At 39.5% G+C, this 18,606-nt stretch overlaps 2 protein-coding genes across 2 annotated transcripts in view; both read right to left on the reverse strand.

Moving 5' to 3' along the window:
- Positions 1–770: 770 nt before the first annotated feature.
- Positions 771–5,336, reverse strand: LOC131131184 (ras association domain-containing protein 10-like). Its single transcript, XM_058075643.2, has one exon. It carries the CDS (start codon positions 5,194–5,196, stop codon positions 3,814–3,816), a length of 1,383 nt encoding a protein of 460 aa, XP_057931626.2. The 5' UTR covers positions 5,197–5,336; the 3' UTR covers positions 771–3,813.
- Positions 5,337–10,862: 5,526 nt separating this feature from the next.
- Positions 10,863–18,606, reverse strand: part of LOC131130709 (transcriptional enhancer factor TEF-1-like) — a 42,317-nt gene continuing 34,573 nt past the window's right edge. The window contains exons 8-12 of the mRNA XM_058074558.2: positions 18,167–18,294; positions 17,633–17,806; positions 15,202–15,342; positions 14,258–14,410; positions 10,863–12,436 (exon numbers count right to left, since the gene is read on the reverse strand). Of these exons, the coding sequence (XP_057930541.1) occupies positions 12,323–12,436; positions 14,258–14,410; positions 15,202–15,342; positions 17,633–17,806; positions 18,167–18,294 (710 nt within the window). The 3' untranslated portion in view covers positions 10,863–12,322. The remainder of the gene's footprint in view (positions 12,437–14,257; positions 14,411–15,201; positions 15,343–17,632; positions 17,807–18,166; positions 18,295–18,606) is intronic.

An 18,606-nucleotide genomic window follows, 5' to 3' on the forward strand; every position in this document is an offset into this window, starting at 1 on the left:
TGAATGAATAATAATAATAATAACTGTCCATAGGTATGAATGTGAGTGTGAATGGTTGTTTGTCTATACGTGCCCTGTGATTGGCTGGCGACCAGTACAGGGTGTACCCCGCCTCTGGCCCGAAGACAGCTGGGATAGGCTCCAGCACCCCCACGACCCTCGTGAAGAAAAAACGGTAGAAAATGAATGAATGAATAATAATAATAATAATAATAATAATAATAATAATAATAATAATAATAATAATAATAGGTCTTGATACTGTATATGGCAACTCCAGCCATATATCAAATGATACAACATTGTTAGACGGCTTCATTGTCGAAATAGATGTATCCCAAAGATATGCATATTTAGCTTGCTAATATTAACTTTGTGCTTGTGTTTGAATGTACATAAAATGTTATTGTCAAAATTCCCCCAAAAAGTGCATCTCCTCTTTAATGCCCTCACTACAATACACATATAACCACAATGTAAGATGTTGGACACACACACACACACACACACATCATCTCAGCAGCATGTGTTTCCATGGCTGGTTATATAAACTGTGGCATTTTCGGTTGAGAGATGCAAGCTGCAACTGTGTACTGACCTCATATCACCTCGCTTACCTCACAGGGGGTCTCACACACACGCACACACACACACATAAGCATTTTTAACACCGTTGCCAGCCAATCACAGAGCACATATAGACAAACAACCATTCACACTCACATTTCACACATGCAATTCATAGATTTATTCATTTTCTCAGCTGCTTGATCCTCACTTGGTCTCCAGCATACCCTGACGACCCTAATGAGGATAAGCAGTATAGAAAATGGACGGATGGATGGATGGATGGATGGCATGTTGAACAAAACCAGAATAACCGACTCAGTCCAAAAAGTATGACACGGTTCATCACAATGTCAAATGCAGAAGAAGCACACCAGGAACTGTCAATCATCTATTTATTTCAATTGAGATAACCCCTAAAATGAAGCCAATTTCTGTCAATAACTGTCATTTACGTTCATGCTAGTTGTGCAGCTTCAATATAACAAACAATAAAACAGTTAGGAGCAGGTTTTAAGTCGTTATAATGCAAAATAAGTAGTAAAGATAACCAATTATGAGTAGAAACTACTTTATGGTTTGCTAGCACCAGCATTGTTCAGGCATTGGATAAAGACACCAACAGAACTCCAAATTTTTAGGATTGTCACCCCTCGCTGTGCCCCCCCACAAAGAATTAGCTTAACATCAGTAGTAAATAAATAAATGATGCATAAGTATTCTATAACCTCCCCGAGAACCAGCAATGGATTTTGTCCTTTTGTCCAAGTCTTATTTCTAAAGCAAAACACTCCAAATGCATAAAAGTGGTTGTGCTGTAGAGCATCTGATTCCAGTCAGATTCCATTTGTTCCCAAATAGTGTCTTACCAAAACGACCTGCATGTTTTGTGGGCGCAAAGAAGTAAGTTATTTAAGTGGAAAAGTGAAATTTTTAGGTGGTTTTACTAACATACTTTAAGTTTTAAGATCCTAAAAGCATTTTTTTCCAATGTGCTTTGTGGTGGACGAGATGATTTACTCGTACTACTTTTTCATTGAACAAATTCCAAAATGCAGACATGTGTGTAAGTGAGAAAAAGTATGACTTAAAAAGTGTACTGGAAAAATAGAATAGTGTTCCCTCGTTCCATTACAGTTCATTTTTCGTGAATGCCTGTTTTTTTACTGCAATTTTAGTGCTTTTAAAAAAAAAATATATATATACAGCATATGAAAGCTGTTGTAGTTTGAGCCCGGCCCTTTAAGAAGAATTGCATTGTAGGAAAGTTGTGTTGTAGTCTCTCTTTTCTCTGTCTATTCTTTTTGTAGTGCCCATTGTCTTCTGTGTCCTGATTGGCTCTTGACCGTTTTCAATCTCAATCTCCTTCATGGCTACCAAACTAGCTAACGATGTAAGGTTGTTTGCTAACCGCCAATATTATAAACAACGGAAGAAGAAGCTAACCCTGTGAGGAAAATATGTTTTAACAAGGACACAAAAACGCTACATTGTAGCAACTCATTAAAGGAGGGTGTCAAAACAAGAAAGAAATGTGAGATAATATTAATAATATCCAGTGATACGTTTTTACAGCCCTAAAACGTGTATAATAATTTTTTTAAATTTCACTTATTGCAAGTTATTTTGGGAACAGATCCCCGCGATAAACGAGGGAACACTGTATAACTTTTTTTTATGAATAAAATGTCTTGTTCTTAAGAAAGATGATGGATGAAATACAAACACAAACATGTATTTTATGGTAAAAACGTGGCATATTATTTTCACCAAAGATAATAATTTAACGCAAAAGACGCTACATTGCAGCAACTTAATGAAATCAAACAAAATGTAAAATTTGAGGGTGTTAAAATAAGAAAGAAATGTGAGATAATGTTAATAATGTCCAGTGATTGTTTTTTAAACCTGTATAACGTGTATAATAATTTTTAAAATTTTCACTTATTGCAGGCTATTTTGGGAACAGATCCCCTCGATAAACGAGGGAACACTTTATAACCTTTTTAATGAATAAAATGTCTTGTTCTTAAGGAAGATGATTTTTTACAGCCCTAAAACATGTATAATAATTTTTAAAAATTTCACTTATTGCAGGCTATTTTGGGAACAGATCCCCTCGATAAACGAGGGAACACTGTATAACTTTTTTAATGAATAAAATGTCTTGTTCTTAAGGAAGATGATTTTTACAGCCCTAAAACATGTATAATAATTTTTAAAAATTTCACTTATTGCAGGCTATTTTGGGAACAGATCCCCTCGATAAACGAGGGAACACTGTATAACTTTTTTAATGAATAAAATGTCTTGTTCTTAAGGAAGATGATTTTTACAGCCCTAAAACATGTATAATAATTTTTAAAAATTTCACTTATTGCAGGCTATTTTGGGAACAGAACCCCGCGATAAACGAGGGAACACTGTATAACTTTTTTTTATGAATAAAATGTCTTGTTCTTAAGGAAGATGATTTTTTACAGCCCTAAAACATGTATAATAATTTTTAAAAATTTCACTTATTGCAGGCTATTTTGGGAACAGATCCCCGCGATAAACGAGGGAACACTGTATAACTTTTTTATGAATGAAATGTCTTGTTCTTGAAGAAGATGATTTTTTACAGCCCTAAAACGAGTATAATAATTGTTAAAAATTTCACTTATTGCAGGCTATTTTGGGAACAGATCCCCCTGATAAACGAGGGAACACTTTATAACTTTTTTATGAATAAAATGTCTTGTTCTTGAAGAAGATGATTTTTTTACAGCCCTAAAACGTGTATAATAATTTTTAAAAATTTCACTTATTGCAGGCTATTTTGGGAACAGATCCCCGTGATAAACGAGGGAACACTGTATAACTTTTTTATGAATAAAATGTCTTTTTTGAGGAAGATGATGGATGAAATACAAACACAAACATGTATTTTATGGTAAAAACGTGGCATATTATTTTCACTAAAGATAATTATTTAACGCAAAATATAATCATAATATAATCATATTTGATAATAATATAATCAAATATAATAAATGTGTACGCATATTTTTAATACTTTTGTAGGTCTTGTAGCTGACATGTCTATTTATAGAAATGCCATGCTTTTATTTTGCTGCACTTGGCGTGATCTTTCAAAATAAAACCACATGAGGTGTCACCTCAGCATTCAATTTAGCTTATTGTGCAAATATGACATACATATACTAATATTGCTATGGAATTCTTATACTGTGTCATGTGACACTACACTAGAGACTCACACACAGGAGGATTGTCAGAGTCCTGACTGTGCATGGAGCTCAGACCCGTGTCCGAGTCCTCATCATTGGCATTGCAGGTCTTGGATAGTCCTCGGGCCTGCTCCACCCAAATACTGCTCTTCTCCACTCGTGCACCTTCATCTGGTTTTATATTAGCATCATGGTCATCATCATCATCATCACAAAGATTCTGCTCTATCTCCATGGACTCCACTTTGGCCAGAAGGTCCAGGAGTTCGCCTTCTTTGCTCTCCCACAGAGCCAGACTCAAGTCCAAGTCACCTCTAACGCCATCCAAGTCCGTCTTGAGTCTAAGGCCTATGTAGAGGCTGGTGTTCAGCTGGGTTTTGATCCTCTCCTCCTCCAAAGTCAGCTCATCCCCGGAAGCGCAGTCCTCATGCGCGTCAAGCACAGAGAGACACATTTCCTCCTTGAAGTTCTCCATCATATCTTCTCCTCCTCTCTCCTCCCGTCGTCGTTTCATCCACCTGCGGTTGAGCTCCTCCTGTATCTTCCCTGTGATGTTCTCCATGAGCGCCTCACGCTCCGCCAACTCCTCCTGGAGCTGAAGAACCTCCTCGCACCGGCGCGCGTACTCTTCGAACTGCAGGAGCGTCTCAGCTGTGCAGTTCGAGTCCGGAGCCTGCACTTTTCCCTGGAATAAGAAGTCCTCCATGTAGGTGTCCTGAACGTAGTTAACTCCGTGTGTCTTTATGCGGTCCATGTGGATTTTAGACTCGTAACGTTCGATCTCCTGGTCCAGTTCCTTCAGTCTCTGGACCTGCTGACGTATGGTGTGATCCTGAGAAAGCACCAAATGGACCAGAGTCTCCATTTTCTCCATGGAGGTCTGGTCTTTAGAAAGGGCCTGCTCTTTCTTTTTGTTCATTTTATCCAACTTCCTGAACGCTTTCCTCACAATGCGCCTCTGCCGTTCCTGCGACAGGTTAGTGGTCGCAGCGGTCCAACAGGTCCCAGAGGGACCACGGATCACTCCTCCGGTCCCCCAGTTCTCCCGACTCTGGACCACCCTGGCCTCAGCGCTACGAGGACCGTTATTGGGCAAAGACGCGTCGTTCTTGACCAGGACGAAGCGGACGCTCTCCTGCTCGTCCCCCCAAGCGCTCCACAGTCGAAGTATCTTGGTCTTGTTGGGTAAAATCCTCTCGAAGCCCCTCCACTTCTCCACCACGCAGTAGGACTGAGAAGGACCGGACAGCATGCCCGCTGAGGCACCTTGCTGCAAGTTCTGGTCTTCCAGCAGGACCTGGACCACATCCGCGCATGTGGTGCGCTTAGTCAGACCCGAGACCAGCTTCTCCTCCCTGCAGACCCACACCGAGATCTTCCCTTCTTCTGACTCCATCTTAACTCAGTTGAAGTGATTTAAAAAAAAAAGTCACTTTCACAAGTGAGAGTCACAAAAGGAAAAAGTTCTTCCTGCGTGGACACATGACCCACTGTCTCCTCCACTAAGCGTACAGTGTATAGGAACTGCGTGACTGTGTTGGGACAGGCTGGGTGTGCGTGGGAGACAAGAGGACGCTGCAGGACGATTTGGGACACGCCCCCTTTCTGTCCTCTCGTCCTCCGCCTCCTTCGTCTCTCCCTCCCTCCTTCTCATATACACACAGATATGATAAACATATCATATCATATAGCAACACTCATCACTTTCCTTAATAGCGTTTAGATATGGAGTCAATAAATACATATAATAATAAATACTGTACATAATAAACTAACATGTGCCATGAATATATGAATCATTTTCATTCATTTTCTACTGCTTATCCACACAAGGGTCTATGCTGGAGCCTATCCCAGCTGTCTTCAGGCAAGAGGCGGGGTACACCCTGGACTGGTCGCCAGCCAATCACAAGGCACATATAGACAAACAACCATTCACACTCACATTCATACCTATGGACAATTTGGAGTCGCCAATTAACCTAGAATGTTTTTGGAATGAAAACTCCACACAGAGATGGCCGAGGGTGGAATTGAACTCCGGTCTCCTAGCCGTGAGGCCTGAGAGCTAACCACTTGTTCACCGTGCAACCCTGAATTATAATGTTCATTCATTCATTCATTTTCTACCGCTTATCCTCACAAGGGTCGTGTGGGGTGCTGGAGCCTATCCCAGCTGTCTTCGGGTGGGCCGAGAGGCGGGGTACACCCTGGACTGGTCGCCAGCCAATCACAGGGCACATATAGACAAACAACCATTCACACTCACATTCATACCTATGGTACCTGTGGTGTGTTTTTGGTCATTGTTCTACTGCAAATCCTTCAGGATTTTTTTTTTGGTAGACAGCATAATTCATGGTTCCATTTATCACAGCAAGTGTTCCAGGTCCTGCAGCAGCAAAACCGCGCCAGACCATCACACTACCTCCACCATATTTTACTGTTAGTGTGATGATCTTTTTCTCATTCATTCATTTTCTACCGCTTATCCTCACAAGTGTTGCAGAGGGTGCTGGAACCTATCCCAGCTGTCTTCGGGCGAGAGGGGGGGGGTACACCCTGGACTGGTCGCCAGCCAATCACAGGGCACATATAGACAAACAACCATTCACACTCACATTCATACCTATGGTACCTGTGGTGTGTTTTTGGTCATTGTTCTACTGCAAATCCTTCAGGATTTTTTTTTTGGTAGACAGCATAATTCATGATTCCATTTATCACAGCAAGTGTTCCAGGTCCTGCAGCAGCAAAACCGCGCCAGACCATCACACTACCTCCACCATATTTTACTGTTAGTGTGATGATCTTTTTCTCATTCATTCATTTTCTACCTCTTATCCTCACGAGTGTCGCAGAGGGTGCTGGAACCTATCCCAGCTGTCTTCGGGCGAGAGGGGGGGGGGTACACCCTGGACTGGTCGCCAGCCAATCACAGGGCACATATAGACAAACAACCATTCACACTCACATTCATACCTATGGACAATTTGGAGTCGCCAATTAACCTAGCATGTTTTTGGAATGTGGAGTTCCATTTATCACAGCAAGTGTTCCAGATCCAGAAGCAGCAAAACCGCGCCAGACCATCACACTACCTCCACCATATTTTACTGTTAGTGTGACGTTCTTTTTCTGAAATGCAGTATTACTTTTAGACCATAATAGATTCTATTGGGGATCATGTGTTGTCATTGAGTAGTACTTAAATGTATTTGATGATCTTATCGAGTTTATTTATAGATATCCATTAATCACAGAAGAACCTCAAAGGGAGGGAAAACATGCAAAAAAAAAGTAATCAATCAGGAAGTGGGCAAACCACTGTACGATCGAGTGTTGAGTGCTGAGGAAAACATCTCTGACGTCATATACAAACACTCACACATACACACACACACACACACAGGCCGCACATGAACACACACACACTACATTGGATAAAGAAGATTTGTTAGCGCTCATGGTGCATCTGGGCTGTGAGATAACACACAATATTTTTCTAATCTCTGAACTCATTTCCTGTGAAGTCATTATGACCACAAAGAGACTCGCCCACAGACACTACCATACAGATTTACCTCATTAGGGCGTGGTGGAGCCTACACCAGCACGTATATGTAGTATTCTTTGGATTCATGTTCTAGAAAACATAAATACTGAAATATATTTGATGTGTTAGAATCATCATATTTCCCAGGAGCTTTTTTTTTTTTAACATTGACAATATTAATAGACTAAATGAATATCAGTTTTATGAAATATGGCTTATATGTTTTCCTTGAGTATTGCTCCCTCTAGTGTTCACATGTGAAAATGCATGATTGAACTAACTAACAGTTTTTCACACAATTTGTGATGCCTGAGACCCAATGACCACAACATATAAACCAATGCACCAACTCCATCAACCAAGTCTGCTAAACTATAAGCACAATTCCTGCTTTACACTCACACTGCAGATCTTTTCAAAAACACTACACACAATTTCTCTGAGTTTTGGCACAATTTTCATGAACTTTGTGTTGGCTGTGATGAACACTTTGTAGATTTTTTTTCTGTGAAAAATAAAAATATATATTTCTGAGTAATTTTGTGCTTTGAGTAAAAAAAACAAAAACAAAAAAACAATTCTAAAACATTTTGCAAGAAGTGTCACACTGAACACAAAAAGGCCCGAGTCATGATGAATATGATGTAATCACAGTTTTTTTACACTGAGCACATCAGTGTTTAACTGGTTCATATAAATGTTTATTCATATAGTGGTTTGTGTGCGTCATTTGGACACAAAACACCATTTTGAGAAGAATGAAGACTGTTTTGGATGTAAAGTTTCATTTTGCCATGTCTGTGTGGAGTTTGCATGTTCTCCCCGTGCATGCGTGGGTTTTCTCCGGGTACTCCGGTTTCCTCCCACATTCCAAAAACATGCTGGGTTAATTGGCGACTCCAAATTGTCCATAGGTATGAATGTGAGTGTGAATGGTTGTTTGTCTATATGTGCCCTGTGATTGGCTGGCGACCAGTCCAGGGTGTACCCCGCCTCTCGCCCAAAGACAGCTGGGATAGGCTCCAGCAACCCCCGCGACCCTCGTGAGGAAAAAGCGGTAGAAAATGAATGAATGAATGAGTTTAATTTTGCAGGAGAATTGAGGTTTTTTTCAGAAATGTGTGAGTGATTTTTGGATTTGTGTGTTCTGAGTTCTGAGAATATGAGGCATCCTTTCAGAAAATGTGTTTAAACAATCGAGAAAAACTGTATTGATTGATTTTTTGTTGATGATTATTATTATTTCTTTAACTGAAGATGTATACATTTAGATGCAGACCACTGTATGTGGAACTTTGTGTTGGCTGTGATGAACACTTTGTAGATTGTTTTTCTATGAAAAATAAAAAAATATATTTCTGTGTAATTTTGTGTTCTGAGTCAAAAAAAAAAAAAAAAAAAAAACAATTCTAAAATATTTTGCAAGTGTCACAATCGAGAAATACTGTAATCCCAAACCTATACGGGCTTATAAATACAAACACAAAAGCATTCAGAACTGGCCATTTATTTGAAAGTGAATAGCGTATGCATACAAAGTCTCTACAAAGCTAGAAAATATCTAACATACTTTTAGAGCCATGAGGGAGAGGGGGGGGGGGGGGATTACAAAGCAAAGATCAGACCCTGTGCGGTACCAATAGACACACCACTGGCATTTGGATTTTTTTTTTTTGTAGATGTACTCTCTCCGTCACAAAATAGGATGGGGAATTAGAATATCAAACATATACACAACATCTGTAATAAACGTCATTGTCAACTTTATACAAAGCACCTTAAAAAAAACAACTAACTCCCAGTGCACACACACACACACACACACACACACACACACGGGGGATGAAAATCATCAAGGCCATTAGGGAAGTCGTTACAAACAGGATTTCTGCGCCATGTGGCTCTACATGTCCAATTTGCACATACGAGACGACACCGGCAAAACACACAACAGGGATTCACAAACTGAGCAGAGGACCAAAACCTTCTGAAATACATCAAGGACATTATCTCGGTGATTGATTTTCAAGATTACCTGAGAGTGTCCAAAAAGATACCTTCTTTAAAACAAGCACAAAAGGGAACAGTGATGGGATTTTCCAGAATTCCAGACCTGAATGGACTGTGAGTCTAGTCTTTAAGTTACCGGACACCATAGCTCATACGGGTTAAACGGCGCTAAACAGGACACCTCATGATCTCCATTACTGTTTGTTTGCTAGCAGGATTATGACACTGTGAGTATGAATGAAGGATGAATGAATTCAAACTAGGGATGTCCGATATTGGCTTTTTTTTGCCCAAAACCGATATTGTCCAAGTACCGTAACATGTAACATGATATAGTATCACCTATGGTGCAAGGAACACATACATGTTGTATACAGCACTTTAAATATTTTCATGGTTTTCATGATTTGGAAAGGGTGCACAGGCCACACAGCTAAGAGACCTGGGTTCGATTCCACACTCTGTGTCACATTCATACCTATGGACAATTTGGAGTCGCCAATTAACCTAGCATGTTTTTGGAATGTGGCTGCACGGTGTACAAGTGGTTAGCGTGCAGGCCTCACAGCTAGGAAACCCAAGTTCTATTCCACCCTCGGCAAGCTCTGTGTGGAGTTTGCATGTTCTCCCTGTGCATGGGTGGGTTTTCTACAGGTTTCCTCCCACATTCCGAAAAAATTCATTCATTTTCTACCGCTTATCCTCATGAGGGTCGCAGGAGGTGCTGGAGCCTATCCCAGCTGTCTGGGATGACTTGTCGCCATATAGACAAACAACCATTCACACTCACTTTCATACCTATGGACAATTTGGAGTCGCCAATTAACCTAGCATGTTTTTGGAATGTGGGAGGAAACCGGAGTGAACATGCAAACTCCACAGAGATGGCCGAGGAATTGAACTTGGGTCTCTTAGGTGTGAGGCCTGCACACTAACCACTCGATAACCACTCATTTGTTCTAAATCAACTTCATCACATTGTTTTGTGTGTATTCATTCATTCATTTTCCGAGCTGTCTTCAGTCGAGAGGCGGGGTACACCCTGGACTGGTCGCCAGCCAATCACAGGGCACATATAGACAAACAACCATTCACACTCACATTCATACCTATGGACAATTTGGAGTCGCTAATTAACCTAGCATGTTTTTGGAATGTGGGAGGAAACCGGAGTACCCGGAGAAAACCCATGCATGCATGGGGAGAACATGCAAACTCCACACAGAGATGGCCGAGCGTGGAATTGAACTCGGGTCTCCTAACTGTGAGGCCTGCGCACTAACCACTTGTCCAAAAACATGCTAGGTTAATTAACGACTCCAAATTGTCCATAGGTATGAATGTGAGTGTGAATGGTTGTTTGTCTATATGTGCCCTGTGATTGGCTGGCGACCGGTCCTGGGTGTACCCCGCCTCTTGCCTGAAGACGGCTGGGATAGGCTCCAGCATGCCTGCAAACCTCATGAGGATAGGCGGTATAGAAAATGGATGGATGGTTTAAAATTTTTTTGATCTGATATCACATTTTTATGCTTATTTTATGCTAATAATTATCGGACATCCCTAATTAAAACACATCTTTTCACCTTAGATAAGGATGAGATCCCTTTACAAATCATGTAATAGTGAAAATGTGTTACAGTGTTTATATCTGTAATAACTCACAATATGATTGTTTAATGTTAGAGGCCAACAACACACTAGTTAGAACAATGATGTGCATTGTTTTCAATGAGGTTAGTCCCACATACGTGTAGTACACAGACTCAAACACATGCCAAATGACTCAACTTTTCATTTACATTATGTGGGAACCAATTAAAAAAAAAAATACAACAAATTACAACAAGACATTAAACGTTAAACATTAGTCCAGTATCGGAACGTGTGCAATTATCCTTTTCAAACATTGACAAATAAGATGGTGAATTTGACAGGTGGGGGATTTGAGTAAAAGAGAGAAGACACTTGTTGTTTCCAGACAAAGGCACTTCATGCTGCCAAGCATGACACGGACAAACCAGAGAACGTCACCTGCTACAGTGCACAACGTTATTATTATTATTATTTTTTTGGTATTTACTTCATTGATAATGGGTAACCGAAAAAGAAAAAGTACTGTATTTCGCCTTTTTCAATGTGTTCCGCTCAACAAGTCGGAAAGACAAAACACAGACTGTCAACTAAAGGAAGTCTTAACTTCATTTCTTAGAGTTCTCCGCTTTTTATTTTGCACTATGGTTCCGTTTATACAATTCACAGTGCAATTCACATACATCAAAATGAACATTGTTGCACATAAATGTACCTGAAATATTTGTAGTTTTTGCGTATAACTTCTTATTAACATACATTTTAGATTGTGTTCCTGGAATTAAAATAGAGAATATATGTTATTAATAGTATTTTTTATTTTTTTTCCCCAAAATGTAGAGATATTTTTTTTTTAATTCTTGAATTGTACAAAAATGTTTAAAAAAAAAAAAAAAAGATTATTTTCTTTGGGACACAAGTTTTTTTTGTGCGCAAGACTACCACTCATACAATGAAAGCATTGCTATTAAGATACAAGTACAAGACCGCTTCTGTATTGTACTGCTAAGTACTTTATCCAGTGTTTATCTGCTTGTTGATGATACACAGGGTCTGACCTTTAGTGTGAATATGAATTTGACTTTGTTTTGAGTTCAAATAGCAATGCAACACACAAAAAAAAACATCAGAGCTGCAAATAAGAATTGAATGAAAGGTGACATCAGGTGTCAACATCTTGGTTTTCTTTTTTTGGTGTTTTGGAGGTCTTATATGAAGTATGAATTTTTAAAAAAACATCAGTGCCATAGTTGTGACCGTGCTGTTTTTCTTCCTCATGTTGTTTGGTTGAAAGACACTTTTCTAGACATTTCAAAAAAAAAGGCCATAATTATGTGTTTATGTGTGTTTATGTGTGTGTGTGTTATTCCTTGATAAGACGATAGATGTGGTGCTGTGCTCCGTGCTCATTGTTTGACACCTCAAACACGCAGGCCATGCACAGCAAGGTCTCCTGAGTGTCTCTGTTGCTCACCACCTGAAATCCCAAAATATTCAGAATCATAATTAATATATGTATTTAACCCTCCTCTTGTGTTTTATATTTTAATGCATAAAAAGAACATTTGTTTATTGCATCAAGGCTTTTTGACTTTGTCAGGAAACTCTATTTCAACAAAAAAAATCATTTTTACTACATTTTAAAATGGTCTTGTTGAAATTATGATCACTGCATCGGTTTCGACCCGGTTATAATAATATGACTATAAAGCAATATTTTGAGCCATAATTGAAATCATAAGTGTACAATTAGCCAACACAATGACAACCAGCTCCTCTTCTCATCATGTAAGCTTCAGGGGATTCTCATTTTGACCGTTTTTTTTTTCTTCCAGTATACATGTGAGGTGAATTCACTCATTTGACTGGTTTGATTTCACATTCACAATTTGGATCATGGAATGAATGGCCAGAAGTACAGTGAACCAAGATCTGGGCCTGTTCTGCTTTTTGATTTCAGTTGATACTAAAGTTCTGTAACTGAAAACAATAACTTTTTCTACCTTTTCTTGACATTAATATATATGGGTCAAAATTCACCCAAACACCATAGATCAGGGGTCTCAAACACGCGGCCCGCGGGCCAAATGTGGCACGCAAAACACTAGTTTGAGGCCCTCGCCTTGATATGAAAGTTTAATGTTAGTGCAGGCCCGCGCAAGTTTGATATGGATGCTGTATGGTATCATGTACCCAGAAAAAATTATTACGTTTGATTAATGTTCATGTTAAAGGTTAAATAACTGTTAATAGTTATCCTCCCTATCCGTGTGGAAGTGGTAAGTTTTTGGCTATTTAAGTTTAAAGGAAATAACTTGAAGGCTACCGTTTAGGTCGCTAGCTCTCTAGTTTGCGAGTTAGCATGTGTCTCAAGACCCTGCAGTTGCGCAATATGTTGTAAATAAAAAGAGTATAAATGTGACTATAGTCGTGTTTTGTCATGTCTACAGGGCTCTAATAATGCTTTGTTCATTTTAATCTGAAAAAAATAATTTGTCTACCCACCAACTATATGTGGTTTCTTAAGTTTTTATTATTTGCCGTTTTATTATTATTATTATATTTATTTATTACTGATTGATTTTCTTTATACTTGATTTGTTTATTTACTTTTCATCTTATTTTGTGCAGAAAAATAAAAATTAAGATATTTGAGAACAGTGGAATGTTTTATCAGAGCTTTTCTTGTAGAAAATCTGAACCAAAGCACTGAAAAAGTTTGTATATTTTTCTGTTTTTAATAAATGCGTTTTTTTTTTTTTTTGGGAAAACCTGATGCAGCCCAGCCTTGCACAGACCCTAGCTCCAGTGTCCCCCAGGTAAATTGAGTTTGAGACCCCTGCCATAGATGTTTCTTTAGTGATTAATACTAAAATGAGAAAATAAATCAAACTAATTGATTTAAGAGATATGTTCTATAGCCCTCAGTAATAGCCAGGCAACAAAAGAACCTTCAATTTATTAATATGATTCTTTTGAGGTTCAGTTAACCATTTTTGGAAATTGAAATTGAGGGTTATAGTGACAAAAAAAGGCCCACACCAAAAGTATTAAAACCAACATTTTTATGGAGGAAACCTAAGAAGGTAACCAAGACATGAGAAGCAAATTTAATGGTAACTTATTGTTTTTAGTGTATTTTATAGCTGATTTAATACATGGGTCAAAACCGACCTGTTAACATAAGAGATGATACCAGAAATCTAACACAAGAGGAAGATTAACAGCACACACACACACACACACACACACACACACACACACACACACATATACTCAGACTATCTGACGTCCTCACCAGCAGAATAGTGAAGTTCTCTAGGACGCTGTTCATCATGTATTTCTCTGGCAGGTGCTTCAGCTTGTGGATGAAGTTGATCATGTATTCACACATGGGAGAACGACTGATTCTGTACACAAAACGTCCATTTTCAAACCTGGCATACTCCGTCTGAAGGAGAAGAGAAAAAAAACAGTATTACTTTACATCCGTAATGACTGATGCAATGATGACACCGCATCATACTAAGAACTGTTTCTCGTATTCCTCATTGTGTTCAGGGTGGCCAGCCAATCACAGGGCACATATAGACAAACAACCATTCACACTCACATTCATACCTATGGACAATTTGGAGTCGCCAATTAACCTAGCATGTTTTTGGAATGTGGGAGGAAATCGGAGAAAACCCACACATGCACAGGGAGAACATGCAAACTCCACACAGAGATGGCCGAGGGTGGAATTGAACTCCCATCTTTTAGCTGTGAGGCCTGCGTGCTAACAGGACCTCAAGTTATCACACCCAAATTGAAACAAATTGAAATCAAACAAATTGAAATATTACTCAATGACAACACAATTGAACACAAAAGGGAGAAACCCATAGCTGCAACAACTGCAATCAAACGTTTGTGATAACTTGCAATGAGTCTCCTATAGCGCTGTGGAGGAATTATGGCCCACTCATCTTTGCAAAATTGTTGTGATTCAGTCACATTGTAGGCTTTTCTAGCATGAAGCGCCTTTTGTTTTTGGAATGTGGGAGGAAACCGTAGTCTCCAGAGAAAACCCACGCATGTACGACGGAGAACATGCAAACTCCACACAGAGATAGCCGAGAGTGGAATCGAACTCGGATCTCCCAACTGTGTGGCCACTCAGGCGCCGTGCATCCTATGAGCGATTATTTACCTTGAGTAAACAAAGTAAGACATGAATCAAACTTCCATTGTACTTACCTCCACCTTCTCGACGACCTGCTTGCCAAAGGAGCACACCTTGGTAGAGCAGGTGATGGTCATGTTCTCTGAGCTCTCATACTGACTGGTGACCCCGTAGAAAGCAGCCGGGTCTTCCTGTATGTTGTAATTTAGATCCGCCTAGTGAGAAAATGCACAATTAATATATAAACACATTGACTTACAGTATGCATAATGCATTTTCCAAGTCAATTTCCTATGATTAATTATTGATGTCTATGTGGTCAAACGGATAATTTAGACTGGTCAAACTGTTACTGTTACACGTCTGCATTGTTGTTGTTCTTTCCTAGAAAGAAACATTGGACATTATTATTATTTAAGTTATTTTATTTGAGAATTTTGTTTAATTTTTACAAAAAAAATTAAGCTATAATACCCCTAACTGTTTGAAAATATTTACCACCAATGAAAAACTGCATTAAAATGTGTTATATGTGTGTTTATCACATACTACAGTATTAATTGGCCCTGTACCCTAGAAACCGCCCCATGAATGATACGGGAAAAGGCCAAAAATGATACTGCGTCAAAGCTCAGGGCAGTGATACTGATAAAATATAGAGTTTAACCATGTCCAGTATCAGCCCCCGTAGCTGTCCACTCAGAGCGCGCTGCTCTGGTATCGTGCCCGTGAAACAACCAATCAGAGAACAGCGCACGAGTGCTTAGTGCCTAGTTCTTCTCCAGTCACCAAAAAACCCAAACTTGATTAATGGAACTTTAATTGTCAGACATTGATAAGATAAGACTGTTGATAAAATATTATTGTTGAAATATTTTTGAAATTATTGTGTTTACACTGTTTAGATATAATACATGTAATAAACTGAATATTTTCTGGAAACAAAATGGTCTTTTGATTAAATAGTACGTGATAATAAGCTCATGATAAAATAGTATGTGATAATAAGATCATCACATGGTTCGTCTGGTATCAGGCCCAGTATCATGTCCCCCGTGTGCCAGTATCAGCCCGAGACCGAAGGTCATGGGGGGGCATGATACCTGGCCTGATACCAGACAAACCATGTGATAACCTATAAATATTAAATATTTTGTTTACAATTAGCCATAGAGTGATAGCTTTGGGAAAATTTGTGTTTTCTGTAAGATGTAATTGTTAAAATCTACAAGTCATATACGTATAAGCAGTACTATTGGACATACCATGTACCATTCTCGTTCAATATCATGGGAATGTGCCATTTTCAGTTGAGTACTGTACATACAAAAGTCTCAATATCACACATTCTGCCAAACAAGTCATGCAATAGTGAAAAAAATAACTGTATTTTTACTCAGTTAAATTGTAAATGGATAATTAGAACAGTGACACCCTGAGGTGCCGGAGATGTTTAAATTTAGACATTTTGCTATGTGGAAATGGTGTAATATATGACATAGTGGGCAGGTGTTCAAACAAAGCAAATGTGTGTTCATCACTCCGCCACTTCATATCCCAGGTGGAAAGACAACACACAACGACACATGCACACATACACACTCACAGCTGTCAACACAAAGACATGGTGTCAGTGGAAAAGTACAGGTGGATTTACAGGGTAGTGTGGATTTTTTGACATGAAGTAGTTTCATTCATTCAGTTTCCTTTCTAAATGTGCTGATTTGGGGGAGAAAATGTGTGATATTTACATGCAAAAAAATATTTCTGGTTCTTTTGCCTTTATTGTCTTTGAAAATAGAGTAAAGAATCCTCCTACCACCCCTAATGCACAAATGGTTTGGTCTGATTAAGACGTAAAAAAAACACGACACTATTAGATCATCAAATAATAAGCTATATATGTATCTAGGCTGCACGGTGACCGAGTGGTTAGCACGTAGGCCTCACAGCTAGGAGACCCGAGTTCAATTCCACCCTCGGCCATCTCTGTGTGGAGTTTGCATGTTCTCCCCGTGCATGCGTGGGTTTTCTCCGGGTACTCCGGTTTCCTCCCACATTCCAAAAACATGCTAGGTTAATTGGCGACTCCAAATTGTCCATAGGTATGAATGTGAGTGTGAATGGTTGTTTGTCTATATGTGCCCTGTGATTGGCTGGCGACCAGTCCAGGGTGTACCCCGCCTCTCGCCCCACCCGAGGCTCCAGCGCCCACACGACCCTCGTGAGGATAAGCGGTAGAAAATGAAATTGAAAATGAATGAATATGTATCTGTATAGCATAAGACCCGCTTACTTGTAGGCATACAGGGACTGCAGATAAGCACGGACGTCTGTATTCGGTATTGTTGTCAGGAATAAACAATCTGGTTCTCATTCTATAATTTGGTTCTTTAAGATTCCCTTATCCTCTATTCGAAACCCACTTAGAGAACTATCCCTTTAAGCATTTCCACCATATGTAGCTTGAATTAAAATTGAGGTCCAATTCCGCCGTGTGCTCACCCAGAACTTGATGAGATAGAAAGCATTTTGAGGCCCCTTTCCAAAGAGCTCTTTGAGGCCACCCTTCTTCTCTGGGAACTTGTCGTAGATCTGCCTGATGTCCACGCACTCCAGCAGGGGGTCGCTGTAGCTCGGATTGCTCTGACTGATGTGCACAAACAGGTGCTTGTTGTACTGGAGGGAGAAACATTTAAAGTTTGTTCATTAAAGATGATTTGGAGCAAAGCACACATATGAATGATATAGTAGTGAAATTATTATTCAATTAATCTTAAGCTTTATTACTCATATACGTGGATTTGTGTGCTTAATGTTGTTGCTGACATAAAATATCGTATGCAGTAAATAGTATTTGAGCAGGGGGAAAAAAATCAACAAGATGAATGCCTGCTGTCTGTGTGTGCACGGCAGAAAAATGGCACTGAATGTATACTGTGGCAGTATGACGGATAGACTGCAGAGACAACGCTTTACCAAGGTTAGTCATACTTGGAGACACACAACACGGTTGTCTGCTGTTTGTGTGATACTGACCGCCTCTTGGTCCCTTTGTGTTTCCAGGAAAGATGAGAACTCCACCAGTCGTAGTTTGGTGGTGCCGATGGAGCGGCCCTGCCATGCTGGCTCTCGGTGGGACTGGGCGGCTGGAGGACGCTCATAGCCTGGAAAACACACATAAAACTGTTGACCTAATGCCATTGTATTTAACTATATTATATATATATACTATATATATATATATATATATATATATACACAGGGGCTTCATGGCGGTCGAGTGGTTAGCGCGCAGACCTCACAGCTAGACGACCAGGGTTCAATTCCACCCTTGGCCATCTCTGTGTGGAGTTTGCATGTTCTCCCTGTGCATGCGTGGGTTTTCTCCGGGTACTCCGGTTTCCTCCCACATTCCAAAAACATGCTAGGTTAATTAGCGACTCCAAATTGTCCATAGGTATGAATGTGAGTGTGAA

The sequence above is a fragment of the Doryrhamphus excisus genome, linkage group LG1 (genome assembly GCF_037039965.1).
Source record: "Doryrhamphus excisus strain RoL-2023G ecotype Guam linkage group LG1, RoL_Dexc_Guam_v1.1, whole genome shotgun sequence".
Lineage (NCBI taxonomy): Eukaryota > Metazoa > Chordata > Actinopteri > Syngnathiformes > Syngnathidae > Doryrhamphus > Doryrhamphus excisus.

Excerpts from the sequence above, each read along its gene's own strand:
- LOC131131184 (XM_058075643.2), bottom strand. The coding sequence starts at position 5,196 with ATGGAGTCAGAAGAAGGGAAGATCTCGGTGTGGGTCTGCAGGGAGGAG.